General features: G+C 40.7%; 1 protein-coding gene across 1 annotated transcript; it reads left to right on the top strand.

Annotated features, from left to right (window-relative positions):
• The first annotated feature begins 5,216 nt into the window (after positions 1-5,216).
• On the top strand, positions 5,217-18,984 carry RGCC (regulator of cell cycle). The gene is made up of 5 exons (XM_032680595.1): positions 5,217-5,349; positions 5,495-5,674; positions 15,150-15,257; positions 16,745-16,807; positions 18,398-18,984. The coding sequence occupies exons 1-5, from the start codon at positions 5,259-5,261 to the stop codon at positions 18,403-18,405; spliced, it is 450 nt and encodes a 149-aa protein (XP_032536486.1). The 5' UTR covers positions 5,217-5,258; the 3' UTR covers positions 18,406-18,984.
• The last annotated feature ends 409 nt before the right edge of the window (positions 18,985-19,393 follow it).

The following is a 19,393-nucleotide window of genomic DNA, read 5'->3' as shown; positions in this document are numbered from 1 at the left end:
AAAATGTTTCTGCAAATGTGACCAGGATTTAGGTTATCAGCAGTTGTCTCTTTTGACCCAAACACCTAAAATTTAGCTCTAATTTACACTAGTGTGAAGAAAAAATTAAACTGATACCAAGAACATTCAGGGAGTACTTTCCTAAGTGCATAAGAAAAGCAATTAATGTTTTCAGTTCCTAGCCTTTGACTGGGACCTGCATGTCTCCTGTAGAGTTAGGATACATTTGGGATGGTCTTCCATTTCAGTTTCACTTCCAGTCTTCAGTTTCCGCTGAATGAGAAGTCAGCTCATGCACAAGAAAAATGCTTAGAAATTGAAAACAACAGAAGTCAACTGGAAACAATACCAGACCTGCATCAAAATTACTATGGACCCAAGTTGAATTGGTAGTATGTACGTATTTTTCATTAAGTAACACTATTCCTTTCATCTTCTCTGAAAAGGCACACAATGGTTGTTTTGAAACTTCTTTATCTCCTATTTACTCACAACCATCCCTCTCCTTACCTGAACTTCTCTCCCTTTCCCATGTAATGCTCAGCCAAAGTCCCTTGACACAGAACTTTCAAATTCTTGAGTAGTTTTTCGTATCTTTTTGCTGTGGACAGAAGCTCATACTCAACTCACCATTCTAGAAATGTCAATATAGGTTATGATTACACTTTATCAGTTTCAGAGACTTTTAATCCAACTGCAACAATAGTAATTGAAACTAAACTGCCATAAACATGTTTCAGAGCCAACAACTTATTTAAACACATCCATTAAAAAATCCAAGAGCTTCTGCCTCTAGTTACTGAAAGACAGAGGAAGAGAAAACTGTATGGGCTACATTGTGTTCACATTTAGGAGGTTAATTTGAGAAGCAGAAAATTTAGAAGAGTAGTGAATTCAGGTTTTGGCAGAATTCAGCAGGAATATGTACGTTTTGCTCACAAAGCTCTAGCTGTGAGTGGCAGTGAGCGGGTCCATGAGTTTGCATTAGAGGGAGAGAGAAAACCAAAAGGAATTGCATCAGTTTGTGGTAACTTCAGGTTTCAGTTTAAGGTCTATGGAACAGGTTGGGAGAAGAGGAAGGAAAATCCTATGAAAGACCTCTGGCAAAAGTTTTTGGTTTTTATTTTGGCAGTTTTTCAAGAGTGATTATATCGCTGTGAGTCACTCACTCTTCCCACTGGTGTTGTGGATTGAGCTACAGGACAGCTGGGCTAAATACAAGGCTGTAGCTAATACATAGCTAGCTACAGGCTTGTATTTAGCTCAGCTGTCAGCAAATGAATCAGAACACCTTGGATGGTAGTTAGGTAGCCTATGTAAAATGCATGGCTCATCTCAGCCAAGTTTTAATTAGACAGCTCTCCTCATTACAGAACGAGTTTAGCAATTCACTCACATAGGCAATTCCACTTGCAGCGTGAAGGATAAAATAGGCTGGAGTGTTATCCACTGTCTCCCTTCAAACAAGCATCCCGAGGGCAGGGTCCTGATGTGCTGAACAGGAAGACAAGTTGTACTGATGATGTTTGGTCTATTTCTGCTCTGTGGCCCAAGGAGTTGGGTTTCTCTGTGTGTCAGTCTGGTTGACACCTGTGCTTTTTCGTCCTCTGGCAGTTTTCATTTTTCTCTTTCACAGATGTCTAAATTTTTGGTCCCCTTACTTTCCTTCAGCTAAAAGTTTGGTGATGATGGTCTGTTTGTCATTCCCAGGTTTTAGATTTAGTATCTACCCTAACAACTTGGTATTGATACTTTTGTAAAGAATTATTATTTTCACAGACTAATAAATACTAAAAGACTTGTGGAAATTATGTATTCAAAACTCCAGGCTGCTTCCATGGGCAGAGGTCTAGCACTCTGGCTTTTGTCTAGTATCAATACCAGTGAGAAGACAGGTTTAGGTTCCACAAAACATCTTTTACCTGTGGGAACATGGTGCTTACTCAACAGGAATGATATTTTGGGGTATTCTTGCTCTTTGAAGTGGTGCAAATAAATGATTCATTAGACAAAAACTTTTCAGCCATTTTGGACTTGCAGATTCCCCCTTCTGCAGTTCCAGTTTTTGTGTAAGTGCATATGGTGCTGCATATATACTGTGAATTTTAACCTGCTTCCAGTAAATTTCTCTTCCTGTTTTTATTTCCTGTCTTATGTGAATGCCTCAGAAGTTGTTCATGGATCTGTAAGCATCTCTGGGTGGGTCGTGTCTGGGTCATGGTTTGAAAACCACTAGATTAGTCAATCTGCAGCACCAATGCCTCTGTAAACCCCTCCTTGGATTCTGTTTGGTGTCCCAATTTGCTCCATGTTTCATTTAGAAAACTAATACCTTGTGAGCCTTGCAATTTGGTTATATGAGAGTGTCTGGTTTAAAACTCTTTCCCTGAAGCATACTTACAGGCAGGATTTGTTGATTTAAACAGCTGTGTGGCTTACAAGTTTGCGAGGTTAAAAATGCAGCAGGAAACCACTGTAAACATTGTGTCACCAGCTGGGGAGGATCTGGAGACACTGTGTTGAATGGTCAAGAAGAAACTCACTTTAGATACAGCTTGGACAGCGGCCTAGAAAATGGGAGGGATTCAGTAGCTGAGGTTTACGTTATAAATTGTGTTGGATGTTTCTCCCAGTAAACATGAGCAGCCAGGCGTGTCAGCCTGCAGTGTTTCAGGGCACTGCACTCAAAAGTGACTTCTTCGTTTTGCCAGACATGGACTCCTCCTGTTGGCATTAGGGACAAAAATGCAGCTAGTTCAGCAGGAGCATGTTGGGGCCTTTCAAGAATATTTATGGATGTGCATGGCTACATGGTCTATGACATAGAACTGATAAGCATAAAAGTCAATCTTTGCTTCCTCCTGTAAGGGCTAATGGTTTATGAGGAAAATTAAAGTTCACCAGCTGAGTCTCAGTTGCATTCAGCAGAATCAAGGCTACTTAGGAGAAAACACAAGTATTTACTGAAAGAAATGTTAAAAGACTCATCTATGGAGCAGTAAGCATGACCAAGGATTTTTAAGCCCAGATTGTCTTTAAGGAAAGAAGATTTCCCAAACATGTGACTGTAAAGAATGGAAGCTTATGGCATAATTTCTACATCGTGCCTAAAAATTATTCTGAAAATGTCAATTTGAATGCAAAATAATAATTTAAAGAGAATACCGGGGATAAATTCTTATATTACTACAAGGAAGCAATTATTTTTTCCCCCTACCCATCCACTCTCTCCTTTTATTAGCTCCCTGCGCTGAGCCCGCTCAACTCAGTTCAACTGAAAATTACTCACTTTCTTGCGGATTAGTTTTCTGCTGTTCTAGCATGTTGAATTGGCTCAGCAGAAGATGAGACAAACCTGCTCAAAGCACATGCTTTGGTCTAGGCCAGGAGTACAAGAAGGGAGAAGCAGGGCAGGTCATTTCCCTTTTTGTGGCAGCAAGGCCTCAAGCAACTCAAGCCCTGTTGTACAGCATCATCCCCCTTTGTGCTCTTTCTTTATGACGTGATCTCAGACCCCATTCCAAAAAGCTATGAGATTGCTTGACCATCTTGGTGAGAAATAACAGGAAGGGCACAGGAGGACTTCTATCCTTTGGTTATTTTGCCTGTATTCCTCACAAAATGGATAGATTCAAGCCTCAAACATCTTTTGCCCTTAAGTCGCGTCTTTAGACCAAGCACAGGACCAGCGCGTGGCTGGGATGTGTGTGGACAGGTAGGGCTGATCACACATTTAGATGCTTGAGCAAAAAAGAACTGACATCAGCTGCAGGGCCAAGTCCTTGTCTTTTTGGGCTGTGAGTTCTACCTAGTTACATACTCAACAGTTCTCCTTTTTGCCTTATGTCTATTGTCTTTCGTCCTACTCGTGCTATTGATGTCATGCTCTTGTATCTCCTTGTTCCCCACTTTTTAACCTCGCTTTCCAACTGTGACACTGTGGCCTTTAAAAAGGATTGTTTGTAGCCACTTTTATTAGCAGAAAGAAAAACAGAGGAAGACGACCAGGGAGGAGGAAGCCACAGAATAAATAATAGTTGAACTTCACCATGAGAACTTCTTTTGATTCGCTGCAAAAATAAATAAATGCCTCTATATCAGACAGTAAGGAGAGGTGAACAAATCTGGTTTATTGTCTAGAATATTGTTTTTCTCATATTGTATCTTGCAGGAGCAATGACAGCATGTCTGAAAATGTCAAAAAGTTTTGGAAATACGATTTTCCTTCCTTCTCCCTGTCCCAGACACTTCTATTCTAACTCTACTCTCATCAACACACAAACATAATTATAGCTCCTGATGCGTTCTCGTGGAATAGCACCTGGTGTCTGTTTTCAGTATTTCTGGGTGTAACTAAATATGACACTCTTCCCCGCTGAGTATTTAACAGAACTGGTATTTTAGCTGCTCAGACAGCTTTCATTTAAAACGAGCAAGAGACAGCACAAGAGCAATACTCGGTAGCTATGGCATGTACAAACACCAGGTTAACCTGACTTCAGGACAAGTGCTGATATCTTTCTCCTAAGAACAAGGAAAGCACTCCACCGGAGAACACCCCGGTTGAGGCACCTGGGGCCATGGCTCCCTGTGCCTAAGCATTCCTTGCATTTCCACTGCCACCTGCTCCTCTCCTCGGGTCCCCCTTGGAATAAAGTGGCTCAGCTGTCCCCACGGCCGTGTCCACTGCTCACTAACGTATGGAGCAGGGCAATAACCACGGACAGATGCCAGCACAATGCGGTGAGGATGGGGATGGAGATGGAAGGGACTCTCAGGGTGGCCGAGCAGCAGTTGCGTGCAAAGCCACTGGCTCACTCAGAGCGAGCTGCTGCCACCTCGTCCTGCTGTGTGTCCTCGGTCGGGAGCAGCCACGGGGCTGGGTGAGGATGATCCAGCCTTGTGTTCCCGTGAGAGTCCCTCCTTGCAGCTGGCTCTGACGCTCGCTGTATCCTTCCTCCGCCAGCAGCCTGGTACACACCCGGTCCCGAAGAAAGCGCACCGGCGTCACCCCGGAGGAGCCCCCATCCCGCTGCCGGGGTGGCGGGCGCAGGACAAGAAGCGACACCTCCCGGCGGTGACTGCGTTGCTAGCCGGGCTCCAGCTGCCCGGACACCCTGGCCGAGCCCCGGGCGTGCCGCTGCCCCCGGCCCCGCACGGCACACCTGCACCGCCCGCGGCACCGCCCCCCGCCCGCCGCTCCGCCACGGCCCGGCCCGGCCGGGCTATAAGAGAGGGCCGGCGGAGCCGGGCGGCTCATGCTGGCGGCGGGAGGCGGTAGCGTCACCGGGGCATCTCCGCCCGCCGCCGCCATGAAGTCTCCGGCAGCTCAGCGGCCGGCGGGGCAAGGTGGGAGCAGCGGGACGAGGGGGCGGGCGGGACCCCTTCCTTCTTCCCTCCCTTTCCTTTCCCTCCGCCGGGGCGGGCGGAGGTGGGGGGGGTCGTGGTGGGGCAGCGCACATCCCGATCTGACGGCGCTGCTGCCGCCCGGCAGGGCCGGGGGCGGACGGCGGCGGGGGCCTGGCGGAGGCGCTGGGCGAGTTCGACGCGGTGCTAGCCGAGTTCTCCTGCCCCGCCGGCCGGCGCCGCTTCTACTACGGCGACCACCTGGAGCGCATGAAGCGGCGGAGCAGCGCCAGCGTCAGCGACGGCAGCGGCCTCAGCGACTCCGAGAGTGAGTGTCCGTCGGTCCGTCCGTACCGGCTGTGCATGTCCCGGGGGTGGGGGGTGCGCGGGAAGCGACGCTCCAAAGCGAGCGATAAACCAACACGTCGCCCTCCTTGAGAGAGGCAGGGATCGGGGAGCGAGAAACCAGTCTATTTCTTTAAAAACAATGCCTTTCGTTAACGTTTTGGATAAGAAGTCGCAGGGATGAGAAGTCCGATCCTGCTGGTTTTACTCTGAGGTGTTGAATGGAGGGTAGAGTGGCTGGAGGGGAGCCACATGCAGGGCAGATGAGCGCAAAAAAGCGCTCTACGGGAGAAGGTCGTGCTGCCAGCCGACTGCGGGACACCGGCTGTCCCGGCGTCTGGAGTAAAAGATATCTTAGGTTCGCAGGGACCGTGTATTGTTTCTCGGTAGCCAAAAGTATCTGTTGAAAGAGAGTGAACTAAAGTGTGCTTTTTACAACAGGTGGAAACACATCCAGATTTCTCGTTAGCTGGATCTACCCATCCAACTGGATGGAATAGCGTTATCACTGTTTCAGAGGTGCTAATTTTAAGTTACATTGTGCCCAAGTACAGTAGATGTATATATGAATGGTGTGTGCAGAAAATGGAACAGGGAGGGTGTAGAGGTGCTTTGAGCAAGAAAATATAGAATTGGAACTAAATTGTTTCTAGTTAAATTGGAAAAACGTTCAACTCTTCTTAGTGTTTTTAATAATCAGGGAGAGAAAACATCTTTTCTGTTCCAGACAGTGAGTCTGGATGGAAACTGCTATTCTCTTTGAGAACAGTAGGTTACTTTGTCAGAAATAAGTTCTGCTAACAGTGAACAATAGCCAGGTTTTTTAGTTCCTAGGAAGCTTTATGAAACTTATCTATTTTGCAGCTATTTATAATAAGCCTGCTCCTTTAATTTCTATTCTGCCTCTATCAGTTCAGGGACTTAAGAGTGCAGTTCTGTTGACTTAGCGCTAAAACACTAATACTATCTTCCTAGTACTTAAGCTGTGAAAGCATAGCTTCTGCAGATTATCGGAGCCCTTTATTTCATCAGCATGGATATGATTTATTTCACTGATGGGCAATGTTTTACTTGCCCTGAACATGGATGCCTTGCCTAGCAGTGCCTTTGGGTCTTTTCTGTAGTACAGGGATCAAGGTACTGTTCTGCTTTTCATGGTGTAGTGGACGAATCACTCCTTGTTAGTATTTCTTTCCCTGCAAGGAAGATTTGGAAACGTGTGCCCAATTTAGTCTGAACACTTGTGTCTTGGATGACTGGGAGTGTTTATGGTGAGATCTGAACTGAAGTTATGTGAGCTGTGTTCTAAGTCTGTTAATAACTTCAGCAGTACAGCCCCAGTGTTACTATTTCTTGTGCAGTCTTCCATGTTGTTATATATTAACCTCTCACATGCACTCATTGTACCTCACAATTTAGACACTTATAATGATAGAGTGAAATACTCCACTGTTTAGAACCCTCAAAAACCCGCAAAAAAACTCTCAACCCAATATCAAGAACTTACTGCATGGATAAAACTATCTGCAGTTACTTAGCATGTCTGCTATGGTTCAGAAAACTTCAACCTCAAAAACTGTGTAAAATTGCTCTGTTAGAATTGACAAGAAAGATCTTTGGAGGAAAATGACAGTGTTCTCTATCTGGGCAGAAGGCCTGGTGAGAAAACAGCATGCTTGTGTAAGTGGGCAGACCAGATCTTCAGGAAGTTCTGTAAAATAAAAGTCTGTGTCACAAATCTGCACTGATTTAGGCTGAAAAGATTAATGGGTTAGTAGGATAGACAGGATTTAATGACTCTGTACAAAGTCCTCAAAGATCTTGTATGAGGAACTTGTCAAGTTTTCAAATTCCATCTGTGCTTGAGTTCCTCCCTTGGTGATGCATCATGTAAAAGGTGGCTCTGGAGAAATCAAAATGACTGTCTTCTGGACACTGGCATATATGGGATCATGAGGGTACACCAGGAGCGTATGAGGATATGTTTAAGGGAAGGGAAACAAAAAAATAGCCAGCTCTCCCCATTCCTAAAGGCATCATTCAGTGCAAACAACTTCTGTTTTGAAGTTAGAGTAGTATTGGAGAGCAATTGCAGGTTTATGAGAAGTGCCTTTTATAAATTAGGGTCCGGTGTCTGATGTAATCCAGCTACACCTATTTTAAGAATAGATGCAGAGAGTTTCCTGCTTACCCCAGCTTTTTCTGTTTTTCTGAATTCATGACCTTGCTCTTCCCATGGTCATGCTTAGGTTAAACACCGCTGCAGGATCAAGGAGAAACTGGGCCAAAAGAGCAAGTTCTGATAATATGAATATGTAGCAATGCAAAAGAAATTCTAACCATATTATCTGTAGATAGTTTGAATGATCTTTTTGTTTATGAAGACTTAATCTTTGCAAAATCTTATCCAGTGCCAAGACTATTGCAAGTACACTTTGTCATGTGTGTATAGAACAGTTCAGACTATTGTGTTTTAGCACTATCTGTTGTTTGTTGTTTAATCTAATCCTCCTAACTGATGTGGTGTGGTTGAAGGTTAGGTGTATGTATCTTTTGGCCTCTCCTGCAGTGCTATCTTTTCAGTCAGGGATGGAACTGTAAGGGGAGGAAACACTTCTTAAACTGTTGCAACTGTTTGTTTCAGTGCCTCTGAATCAACCTTAAATTCAACTTTATGAGAAGCTAGTAATGGATGTCAAGTGGTTGAACAGTACTGCCCAGTAGGGTAAGGTAAACCTCTCTCCTGGGGTTTCTGTCCCGAGGATGAGCCCATTTAATTTAACAAAAAAATTTACAAAAGATCTCTATCAATGTAGTTAATCCTTCAGATATTACTTTTATCCTTAAAATCTCTTGAGAAGGTAGCTCCAAAAATACTAATTTAAATTCTTACATTACATATTTCAGGCTCTTAAGAAAAAGTATGATTTTGAAGACACTACTGTGGAAAATGGGTGTGATAGTACTTTGTTCTCCTGCATCTTGTCCTGTTATTTGACTAAATGATCTTTGGATGAGGTCTGGCTTGGCTGTGGTTAAATATTATACGTACCAGAATGGACTCAAAACCTTACAGTGTCAGAAAGGCTTGTGTGTGCAGATGTCCGTGATGATCTTGGCCTACAAGTATTACATTAACCGCAACAGCTGATTGGGTCAGTGCTGGAAATCTTGATGCAACTGAGGAGTTACTCCAGCATTCTTGAGTTGCTGGACTGTGAGTACTGGCTATATTTCAACTTGATGTATTCAAATGAATGGAAGTATAGCAGCTTCGTACTTTAGGTTATTAATCATGCTGGAACTTCTAAGTTGAGGAACACTTTATAACTCTTTCCTATTTACAGCCTATGTTGATTGTGATAAAATAGGATTTGTGCTAGTGTGCTGTTCTGGCAAAAGCCACTACCGTAGATGCAGCTATATTGATGCATTCTTACAGATAGCATTTTCTTCTTATGTCAGAATAAGCTTGGGAAGAAGAGTGCTGGCTTGCCTGTCTAAATTGCATGTCAGTCAGTGCATTGTGCTAGCACAGTATGTGGCAATGTCAGGACAGTTTTCCAAATTTAGGCTTAGGATAATGAATGGAAAGTTGGACTTTATGAGAGGTTGAGAAGGGAAACACTTTAGTATTTCTTGTACCAAAGTTACAATAACACTGAAAAGCTAAATCAGTCTGGTTTTGTGCTCTCAGAAATGTTTCACACTTGTAGCTCTGTGTTTGCTTGAGAAAGGTTCATCTTCCAGCTTCTCTGTTAAAAGCATTGAAAAATAAATGCACCAATTCAATTTTTGCTCTTATACAGCCTGCAGTGTTCCTTCATAGTTACTTTTAGAACTGTGTAAATGTTTTCTAAGCCATACTCCCTGGCTTTTGAACACAAAAATGGAGTCCCGAGTGCATCTAGAGCTCTTAATTTTATAATTTAAAAATCAAGTAGGTGCAAGTTTATTAAGGGGTTGAACAGGATCTGTTAACACTGAGTGCCTGGTGTAGTGCAAGGATTTGTGATTACACGCCATGGATATCTCCATCTGCTTATACTAATGCCTATGCTATCTAGAGCTGAAGCACTCACCCTGAAAAGCCTGTTTACGTTGGCAATCTTGTAATATGTGGATGTAAAGAAGGTAAAGAAAAAGGCAACAGAAATGAATGAAGACATAAAATAGTTTTCAAATGATTAAATAGACTGGGACAGTCAGACTAAAGAAGAGATGTCTTGGGTGGGGACAAACTAGTCTTCTGGAAAATCCTAAGTGACTGCTACCTCACCAGTATGAGGAAATCAAATTAAATTAACATGTTTAAAAAAAAAAAAAGGGTGTTATTTCTTTCATGGTGAACAGTTAAACTGTAAAATATATTGCCTTAAGGTATCACGGATATTAAAAGTTCACATACTCAAAAATAACTAGATAAAATCACAGCAGGAGGGATGGGGCCATTGTGGTCTGCTTAGGCTGATGCTACTGCTGTCTCAGAAAAGACACTAATATGTGCTTTACAAGAATTTGGTAGAGCTTGTCTTGAAACTATCAGTGTGACTGCACCACTCTTAAGCTCTTCTATAGGCATCTGCTATGAGTTGCTGTGAAAGACAGGATGTAGAAGTAGATGGGGCTTTGGTCTTTGCAGCAAATCCCGGTATAATGAAGAAGGAACCTTATGAGGAGGTAGATTGTGTCTGTGAACTTCCAATGGCCTGTCTCAAGCAAGAAGGCAGTATTTATAATGAAAAAAAATGAAGTGAGACTCTTATGGAGAAATAACCTTTTATTAAATGATCTGAGAAATTATTAAATTAAGAAACTGTTGAATTACTGATGTGTCCAAGGGGAAGAAAAATCAGAAGTTTCAGATGCATAGCCTTCTCTCCAGGTATTTCAGTATACTGAGAAATGTGCTTTTTTTTCTTACCACTCCAGCATATCTGTTGCTCTTTCTCATTAGAAAGGAAGATTAGTAAGGGGAAAGGTTGGAGTTGTAAACGCGGCCTTGTAGAGTGTAAGCGTGGCAGGGGATTGGAAAGGTAAGCTTTGTATATAATGAGAAAACATGTTTTGTATATATCATGATCTGAATTTCTGGCTTCCTAGATCACTTTCTTGTAAGTATGTGATTTGAAATCTTTTAAGTAATGAAGCTTAGATGTGTCAATAGTGAAAAGGTGTTTTTGTCAGTCTGGGACCAGATGTTCATTAGCTAGGCAAAAACCCCACAAAAAATAAACAATGCAGCCAGTTGTAACTGTGATTAGATAAAAACAAACACTATCCTTGAGGGCTGCAACATGTGTTGTAGAATAAGTTCTTTGTATCATGAATATTTCTGACTTCTACTGGTGGCATTAGTTTCCTGATTTTCTCTTATTTTATTAGCAAGTTGGCTATGTTCTGACTAGGAATTAGTTTTGCAGTCTATTCATTAAATTCTGTGCTACTGTTTTATAATAAATTCATAGTCTGTAGACACTTGAGTGGAATTTTAAAGCTCCTCTCTGAAAACTTTAGGGTTGTGCTTTATTTTTTTCCTCTAAAACTTTCCCACTGAAAGCTGCAGTAAAAGTTTTACTTCCAATGCTCTTTAAAATTATCTTGAACTATGGTTCTAGAAAGAGCATAATATTAAAGAAGTTAGACAGCTGAACTTTTCCAATTGAAATGAAAAGTTTGATGTTTACCTCCTTCAGTTAATTACTGCCCAGAACCAATCAATTGCTCATTTCATGAGGACATTCTATATTTACGTGATGTTGCCCTGTTTGTTTTTCTTTTTTTTGTGGTTTAACCGTATATTGGAACAGGAAAGGTCAATACTAACTACAGAGTACTCTGCCAAAGTAAAATACAGCCATATTTATTCCTACTCCCTAATTTTGTAGCTATTGGCTCAGTATGACTGATGTAAATGAACTCAGTAACTTAACTCTCAGATTTTAAGGTCTTTTTTTAAAGAGACAATTTGAGTGGTTTTTAAAACAGTGGAAGGGGCATAGTTTATATATATGCACAGGGACTAGAATCAAAGTAAAAAGTGAAAAATAAGTAGTGAATGATAAACTTGCAGTGGGAGAGAAGGAGCTGGATGAGGAAAGACAGCAGCAATGAGATCCTTGGCATTAGCCTCTGTTTATTGGGTTGCAGAGGATGTTGTATTTGTGTAGCAGTGGAACCCTTCCAAGGGCCATTATTGGAGGTGAATGAGCAAATCTTGGCCATGGCAGCTGGTAGAGGGCAAGGACTGAAGTGTCCTTTTCCCAGAGCTTTCAGCTCTACAGCCACTCTTTGCCAAACCAGATATTTTTCTGCAATGGATGTCCCAAGTATTTTTTTAACATTACATTGTTTTCAGCAGTTATAGTGACCTTGATGGTGGAGTCAATGCATTCCTCCTTGCACCACCAGAACTTTGGGTGCTTGGTGCCATGTGTAAGCCACAGACAGTAGCTCAAGTATGTTTTTGCTTTGAGAAAGTTTCAGGAAAATATCAATAGTCCATCAGAAGATAACACCGTTCTGTGAAAATATTTTACCTTTTGAAACTGGAAGAAAAACATTCAGGTATTTAAAGCAACAGTTCTGTTTTGTTTTATCTTTGCCCAGTTGTAAATATTTCCCAGCACAATGTTTGTGGAAGCCAATATGAAATAACATTTTCTAGTGTCCATACATTGCAAAGTGAGCAGTGAGTACTTTGAGCTACTTAGAGAAGGAACATGGAGAGAAAACCACAAAACGTGTCAGAGGTCACTGCTAGGTTGGATGTGTACATGGATATAAAGAAAGAATTGTGTGAATAGTTTGTGGCCAATTTTAATGGCTTACTAAGGCTTTTGCAATATGAGTTGCCCTCACAAACATTCACAGAAAGAAGCTTTTATTCCAGTTCTAGATAAGAGCGACTGTGGCTTTGGATTTTGTGTGTGAGAAGGATTGGTTTGTAATATAAATCCCCAGCATCACTACATTTGGTGTCTGGATTCTAGTAGCATAAACTCCACATTAAAAGTATGCTCAGTTTTGTAGTCTTTGTTATCTGGATTATTTTGTATTAATTCAATGAGCTGTAAAACCTTTGAAATATGAAATAACTTGCAAGTTTTTGTTCTCCTTTTTTCAAATACATAACCTTGAGGGTGTTTTATCTTTGGTCTGTTCTGTCAGTGTTTCAGTGAGTTACAGTCTTGGCTACAGCACTGTTTGTGTGAGGAACTATTTATTACAAGTTACTTGGCTTTTTGGTGATGGTGGGGGTTTTGTCCTGAACAGCTAGAATTTTTGATTCTGTGTTTCTTGGTCACTTGGGCTTGCATCTTGGCTGAAGTGTGGTTTTAGTAGGAAATCTGTAAACTGATTTCAGGAGGGAATACCTTTAATGGAGAGAAAGTAACACCTAGTGTACAGGGTTCATGCTGCATAAAATACAGGACTGGTGACACTCATCATTGCAGACCAGTGTTAGATTTGTGGGGGTTTTTTTCCCCCTTAAGTTATTTTTTATGTTTTTAGGAGTGTTTTTAAAATGGCTTCCTTTTTCCATTTTTTTCTAACTAAAGTTATCTCAATTCCACTGTATTCATCAAATCTTTCTTGTATCTGAAGTTTCAAGTAGATTGGTTTGGATCTAATCAAATTTAGAGAGAACAGGCACTTCTTAAGAGTGAAGATAAAGAAATTGCAATTAAAAGATTGCATGAAGAAGCATACTTTTCTTTATAAACAAGAAATACCAACTGGTGGCTGATTTGGTGGCAGTAGTCCCAGGCAACAGATATCAGTCACATCATCACTTGTGTTTGCATGGTGCTGTGGGTAGCATGTGTGTTTGCCAGAACACAGTCAGAGCTGATTGCAGAGCAAACTGAAAGATACAGTACAATGGTGGACCAAAATGCATGTGAAGGAGGAAAGTGTTCCAGGTTGAAGCTTTTCACAAAGGCATTTTCAGCATATGTTGTAACACAGGTAGGCTTGGAAGCCAGCACGGAAGAAACAAATCAGCTTGCGGCTGAGGAGAGATCTGACAGGCTTCGTGGGTGCAGTCGTCTGGTCTGATTTGCCACTGTAACTGTGTACTCCTGTGGAAGGTGGTCTTGTGCTGGTGGGGACAGCAGGCTAGAGGAGGTGGGGTATGGACACACACTCTTCTTCCCAAAGATGGTGGAACTTGCAGTGAAGGAGTAGTCTTCAAGAGGATGGTCTTGATGTTTGATACCTGGAAACATCATGGCAATGTTCAGTGGAGGTGTAGATGTTCAGATTTTGGCAAGGCAAGCTGTGGTCCTGCTCCCTTTTGCTATTTCAGCAAGACATCCTTAATTTAACTAAGGTAGTCATCTCCTGGTATAGGACAGGTATCCAAGGAAACGTGACAGTTCTTCCTTGAATGGACTTAATGCTGCAGTGCAACCACCTTCTAGGCTCCATAGACAAATGCTGCATGTGCTGCAGGGAGGTGGAATTGCCTCAATGGCAAGCAGTGGTAGTTACCACCCCATGTAATAAGACATACATTTATGTCCTAGGAAATGTACCAAATAAATAGAGACCACTGACATGTTCGTGTTACAATGGTTTCTTTTTATACAACTACAGTTTTCAGACCACTGGCTTAAAACTACAGAACTAGCAGCTTTAGTGTCTCTAGCACAATGACAATTCCTCCTCCCAGTGGAGCCATGACTAATACTTTGTGTGCACTGTGCATCATGGAACTGGTTATATGAAAAAAGACAAGGTGAAGATACTTTTTGATACTTTTGAAACTTAAGGCCTTGTCTAAAATACAAGAACATCAAAATTATATTGGAACTTTTCCTGTTGCTTTCCAGGGCATATAAATCTTTCTTTGAAAGATGACCTAAAATAAGATTGCAGAATATCTTGTGTACTGATGTACTGCTTCATGAACTCCGGAGAGCCACAGAATAAAAGAAAATGAAAAGAGGCTGTAGATCTAAAGCAGCAGAGTAATGTATGGAGAAATGGGTGCATTTGCTTTGAGAATAAAGGAAAACACTAAATATATTCTCCATTCTGGGAGGCTGTCCTTTTCCTGGAGCTCTCTATTCAGCTTTTGTATATAACTTTTGCAAAGTTTAGGTAACAAAATTTCCCAGGGTACTGTGAGTTAGGCGGATCCTACCAGGTCTAATTTAGCTGATGTGGGATAATTGTCATTCCTGTGATATTTTTCAAATGATGCTGACTTCAGGGAAAGCTAACACTTTACATACTGGGGGTGAGGACAGAGCCTAGAACTGCTTGCTCTTTAACAGTAGGAGTGGGAACAACAGCCTTCAACAATACAGAATTTATTTATTTATTCCTCTGATTTTGAAGTCTGTAGATTTGAGTTCAACAGACCATATAGGTAAGGCCCCACTTCTGATTTCAATTATGTTGCAGAATTGCAGATGTTAAATTTGCTTTATAATGTTACTTTTTAACAGGTGCAGATTCACTCTACAGAAATAGTTTCAGTCTCAGTGATGAAAAGCTCAACTCTCCAACTGCATCTACTCCAAGCTTGCCATCTCCATCTGTAACGCCATGTAAAGGTATGCTTATTTTTAACCATTGGCATTTTCTTCCTCAACTTCTTTCTGTGAGCCAGGATTCATGCTTACACGGACTTTATTTTTTTTTTTTTATGATAATAAAACTAAGGATTACTGTTGAACACATCTCAGATGCAGGTATTATTGTCTGGATTCTAAGTGGCAGTAGGTTGCTGTATCTGCACTTCTTTGTAGGTGACCTGGCAACTCTTTTTTGGTTTTGAAACACTGAGCTAAAGAAAATTACAGTTTTCTGTCTGATAAGGATTAATTGTAAAACTTACTTAACTTGTTTTACTTCTTTACTGAAGCAACTAAGTAGCTTGTGTCCCACCTGCTATAAAAACACACTGAATGCAGGGGTAGAGGGACTCCTCTGAAGCCCTATGCTGCTATTTAAGTTAACAAAATTGCCCAGATCCATATAGACCTTTGCACTGCTGATACAAGCTATGTATTAGTAATTCCTTCCTCCTTTGAAGCTATGCAATTTCAAAGTGGCTTCTGTCTTGCAGCTGATGTAACTTCCCATGACAGTGTTTCATTCAGGCTAACTTGGATTAACTCTAGAGTAGATATATCAATAAATGAACACATACATATGTACTACATGGTGCTTTCATTAGAACTAGTCTTCTCATATGAATGTTGAAAAGCCTTTCACGCTTTCATGTCTTTTCCACAGTGACCAGTCATGAAAAAACAAGTTAAATGCTTTCTTTTCAATTAGCATGATACTAGGAAGAAATAATGAGTAATAGTTAATATGAAGTAGCAAAAGAGTTCAGTTAAACTGAAAGGAAATACTTGGCAAGGAATTACACTAAGGGTCAAGATGTTCTTCCTGTTGAGAAGACAGAAAGACAGAAATGGAGTTGGAAACTGGCTTATAATAGACCACAGAAATGAAGATTAGAAAAATAAGGAAGCCACTTGTAGCAAAACTAGATTGAATGGAACCAGTGGTGTTGTCAGGAGTGAAAACTTTGGATGATTGGTTCCAAATTCATAGTGTATGGACTAAGATCAAAGGATCTGACAGCACAGCAAACCAGTGATACTGACATGATTTTAGGAGGCTGAGATTTGAGTTGGACTGGGAGGTAATCAGCTGGGGTTTTGTTCGTGCCATGTGTACAGTATCTGAATAGATTAAATGAGGAAGATGCCCACAGTAGCAAGGGCATGCATTAGTTGACATATAGCTTTTTTTTTCTTCACTTCAACCTCTGCTTTTCAAGGAAACTAAACAGAGGACTTCTTTGTGTTGTTTCTGTCCAATGGAAAACTATAAAAGCTAGAATTTCAATTCAGTCTTGTTGTCTAAGTGTATTTGGACATTGCAGCAACGTTATTGAACTTGACTGACAATAATCCACAGCATGTTATATACCACTGAAAATGATCTGGAGGATTGTGTGGTTCCAGTGTTTCTTCTAGCCAGAGAAATATATCATGTCTAAGCAGTATTGGCTCTTATTTTGCAGCAAAGCTTGGAGACACAAAAGAACTGGAGGACTTCATTGCTGATCTTGACAGAACACTAGCAAGTAAGTAGATTTTTATTAGTAAGTTGCATGTCAGTTGGGAGTGATGAAAGCCAATGGCCAAGGGAAAAATAGAAATAGTTTATATAGTGCAGTTTTAATTTAGTTTGCTAGTCTTATGGATCATTGTGTATAAGAAGGTGAAAGAGCCTAAATTCAGATCTTTGCCTGAATGTTCAAGGCATGCAGTTCAAGGCAATGAACCCCTGTCTCCACCTCTGAGGCAGCTGCAATTCACCACTCCTTGTCAGTGTACAGATCACGTAAACATCATTTTCCTAAATACTCAAAACTAAAGCTAAAAAGTGGGGATTTGTTCCTTCATTATGAAGCTAAATAACAGGAGCAATAACCGTAGGTGAGGAAAACATTTCTATTCTGGACTTTGCTTTATGAAAGAATTGAGGAGCCAGATAACTGTATCTATTGACCTAAACTAAATGTCAAAATCCTGTTTGTACTTGTCTTTACCACGAATGGAATTTAGATCACATTTTCTCTCACTATCTAGAAATTGTATCTTCCAGTCACAGTAATGGATTCTTCATTATGATTTTTAAAGAAAAAAAAAACTAAAAAACTGGCCACCTATTGCCAGCCAGTTACTCTGCCTAGTCTTTTTGTTGCTTCCTCTGCTGTTGTAAACATAAAATATGTGTTTGTTTTGTGTTTTGGTATGTTTGTTTGTTTTGTGTGCAACTAAACTATAGAGCCCAAACTAACAAATTGTAGGACTAGACCTAAATAGCAGCATAAACAAAGCCCTCTCAAACTATGAACTGAGAGTTTCATATATTCATCAGGTATTTTCCCTTCCCTGTATTTCTTGAAGACCCAGACTTAATTCAAGACACCTGCCCTTATGAACTTCTTACTTCCTTGCTGTCTTACTTGTATCTTAATCCTGGTTTCACTTCTCTTATTTAAAATATACTTCTAGTTTCCTGTCTTCTGTCATGGATGTGTGCTTGACGGAACTCCATCTTTCCCACTGAGTTTTAGTTGACTGCTCTTCTGAAAAAAAAAAAATCTGAGTTTTTGAAGGTTTGTGTAGGACAATGAAACCCTAAACCAGTAAATTAACATTACTGTATCTTACACAGCCACATTGCAACTAACTCTTAAGGGACTGCCTATAGTATATAGATTTCGGTTTTTTCCCTTGCAAGGCGTGTCAAAGATGAGGGCAGAAACTACCACCTGATCTAGTGTTTTAGTGGTTTTTTGGTGTGGTTTTTTCAATACCAACTAAACAAATCTCTAGGGATCTTAGCAGAGCCTCATTTGTACAGTGAGGAGGTCCAACTTCTATCTGATATTTTATATCATCACATTTTTGAGGAGTTGTATTTATATGTTTGAGGTTACATAGAACTTTGTACAGATACCTTTTCAAGCCTAAGGCATTTGTTAGAACAGTACTTGCCTTATATTTTTGCACACTAGCATTTCAACTTTCATATTAATTTAAAAAAGACATAATTTGGCCTGTCAGGCAGTCTAGCAACCTGAGCGTAGATGGGTGTCTGGTGTGTCAACAGCATGCAATCTTATTCAATTTAGAATGTAATGATCTATCTTCTTTATTTTCAGGTATGTGAAATTAATTTTTGGCACTGTGCTTGCCTGTGGGTGTCCTCTGAAGGATAAGTGACATCGGTCCCTGAGAACTGCTGCCCTTGTCTGGTAACTTTGCTCCCCAAGATACTCACCTTCTGCACATAACCTTTGTAAACTCCTACAAGTATTTAACTGTGGTGATACCAGGTTTTTTTACGTTGCAGCAGATGGAATAAGATAACTTAAATGTTACAGCTCTATTTTGCTTTAAAATATAGTTTAAATTGTAATTTAAAGTTGCTTTTATGCAAATATATTTGTAATTTTATATAGTTGAGAACTTTAATGCTTTTTTCCATTATAATATATTTTTATATGCAAATAAATTCTGAACTGGAATCTGGATGTCTGGAAGCTTCCTATGTACATGACAACTCTGAAACATAAGTACAAATTAAGCTCTTATTGAAAACAACATGCTTTAAAATATCTCGATAAAGGTGTATTTCCTGTCTGGCAAAATTTGTTATGCTGGTTTTATGTGATTGCTTAAATAAGAGAATCTTGTACTGTGTAAAATTAATGCAGTTGGAAAAATAATAAAACTGGTCAAACTGTTACTTCAGATTTGCTTTAATACAAATCAATAACAGTGAGTTATTAAAGATTTGGACAATAACACGTATTTTAAACTTTATGTAAAAGCTAGCTTTAAAATTGCAGACCATTTGACATGAAGGACTAGTTGGGAGGTCAGATATTTGGCCCATGAGTTTAAAGGTATGGAGGTCCTGTAGCACCAAGAAAATACTTAAGTGTCTGAGTGTTTTTGATACCAGACCCTTGGGTCCAGAACAGTCAAGCACTCTAAGAAGACTTCCTGGACATCAGTGTTATGCTGAAAGAGGAATGGTTAACCTGGATTTTCACAAGAACCTGATTCTTTCCATATGCATTAGGCACTGGAGGTGTCACTGTGACCTCTCATCCAGCTGCTGCAGGCTTTACACTTGGCTCTGCTGTCTGAGC

The sequence above is a fragment of the Chiroxiphia lanceolata genome, chromosome 2 (genome assembly GCF_009829145.1).
Source record: "Chiroxiphia lanceolata isolate bChiLan1 chromosome 2, bChiLan1.pri, whole genome shotgun sequence".
In the NCBI taxonomy this organism is placed as follows: domain Eukaryota; kingdom Metazoa; phylum Chordata; class Aves; order Passeriformes; family Pipridae; genus Chiroxiphia; species Chiroxiphia lanceolata.
Note: the sequence above shows the minus strand (reverse complement) of the source record. Positions and strands in the feature narration are given on the sequence as shown.

What these genes read in the sequence shown, in the direction of transcription:
- RGCC (XM_032680595.1), top strand. Translation starts at nt 5,259, where the DNA reads ATGCTGGCGGCGGGAGGCGGTAGCGTCACCGGGGCATCTCCGCCCGCC. An exon ending in TCAGCGGCCGGCGGGGCAAG is followed by an intron (nt 5,350 to 5,494) that starts GTGGGAGCAGCG and finishes GCCGCCCGGCAG; the next exon opens with GGCCGGGGGCGGACGGCGGC. An exon ending in CGGCCTCAGCGACTCCGAGA is followed by an intron (nt 5,675 to 15,149) that starts GTGAGTGTCCGT and finishes ACTTTTTAACAG; the next exon opens with GTGCAGATTCACTCTACAGA.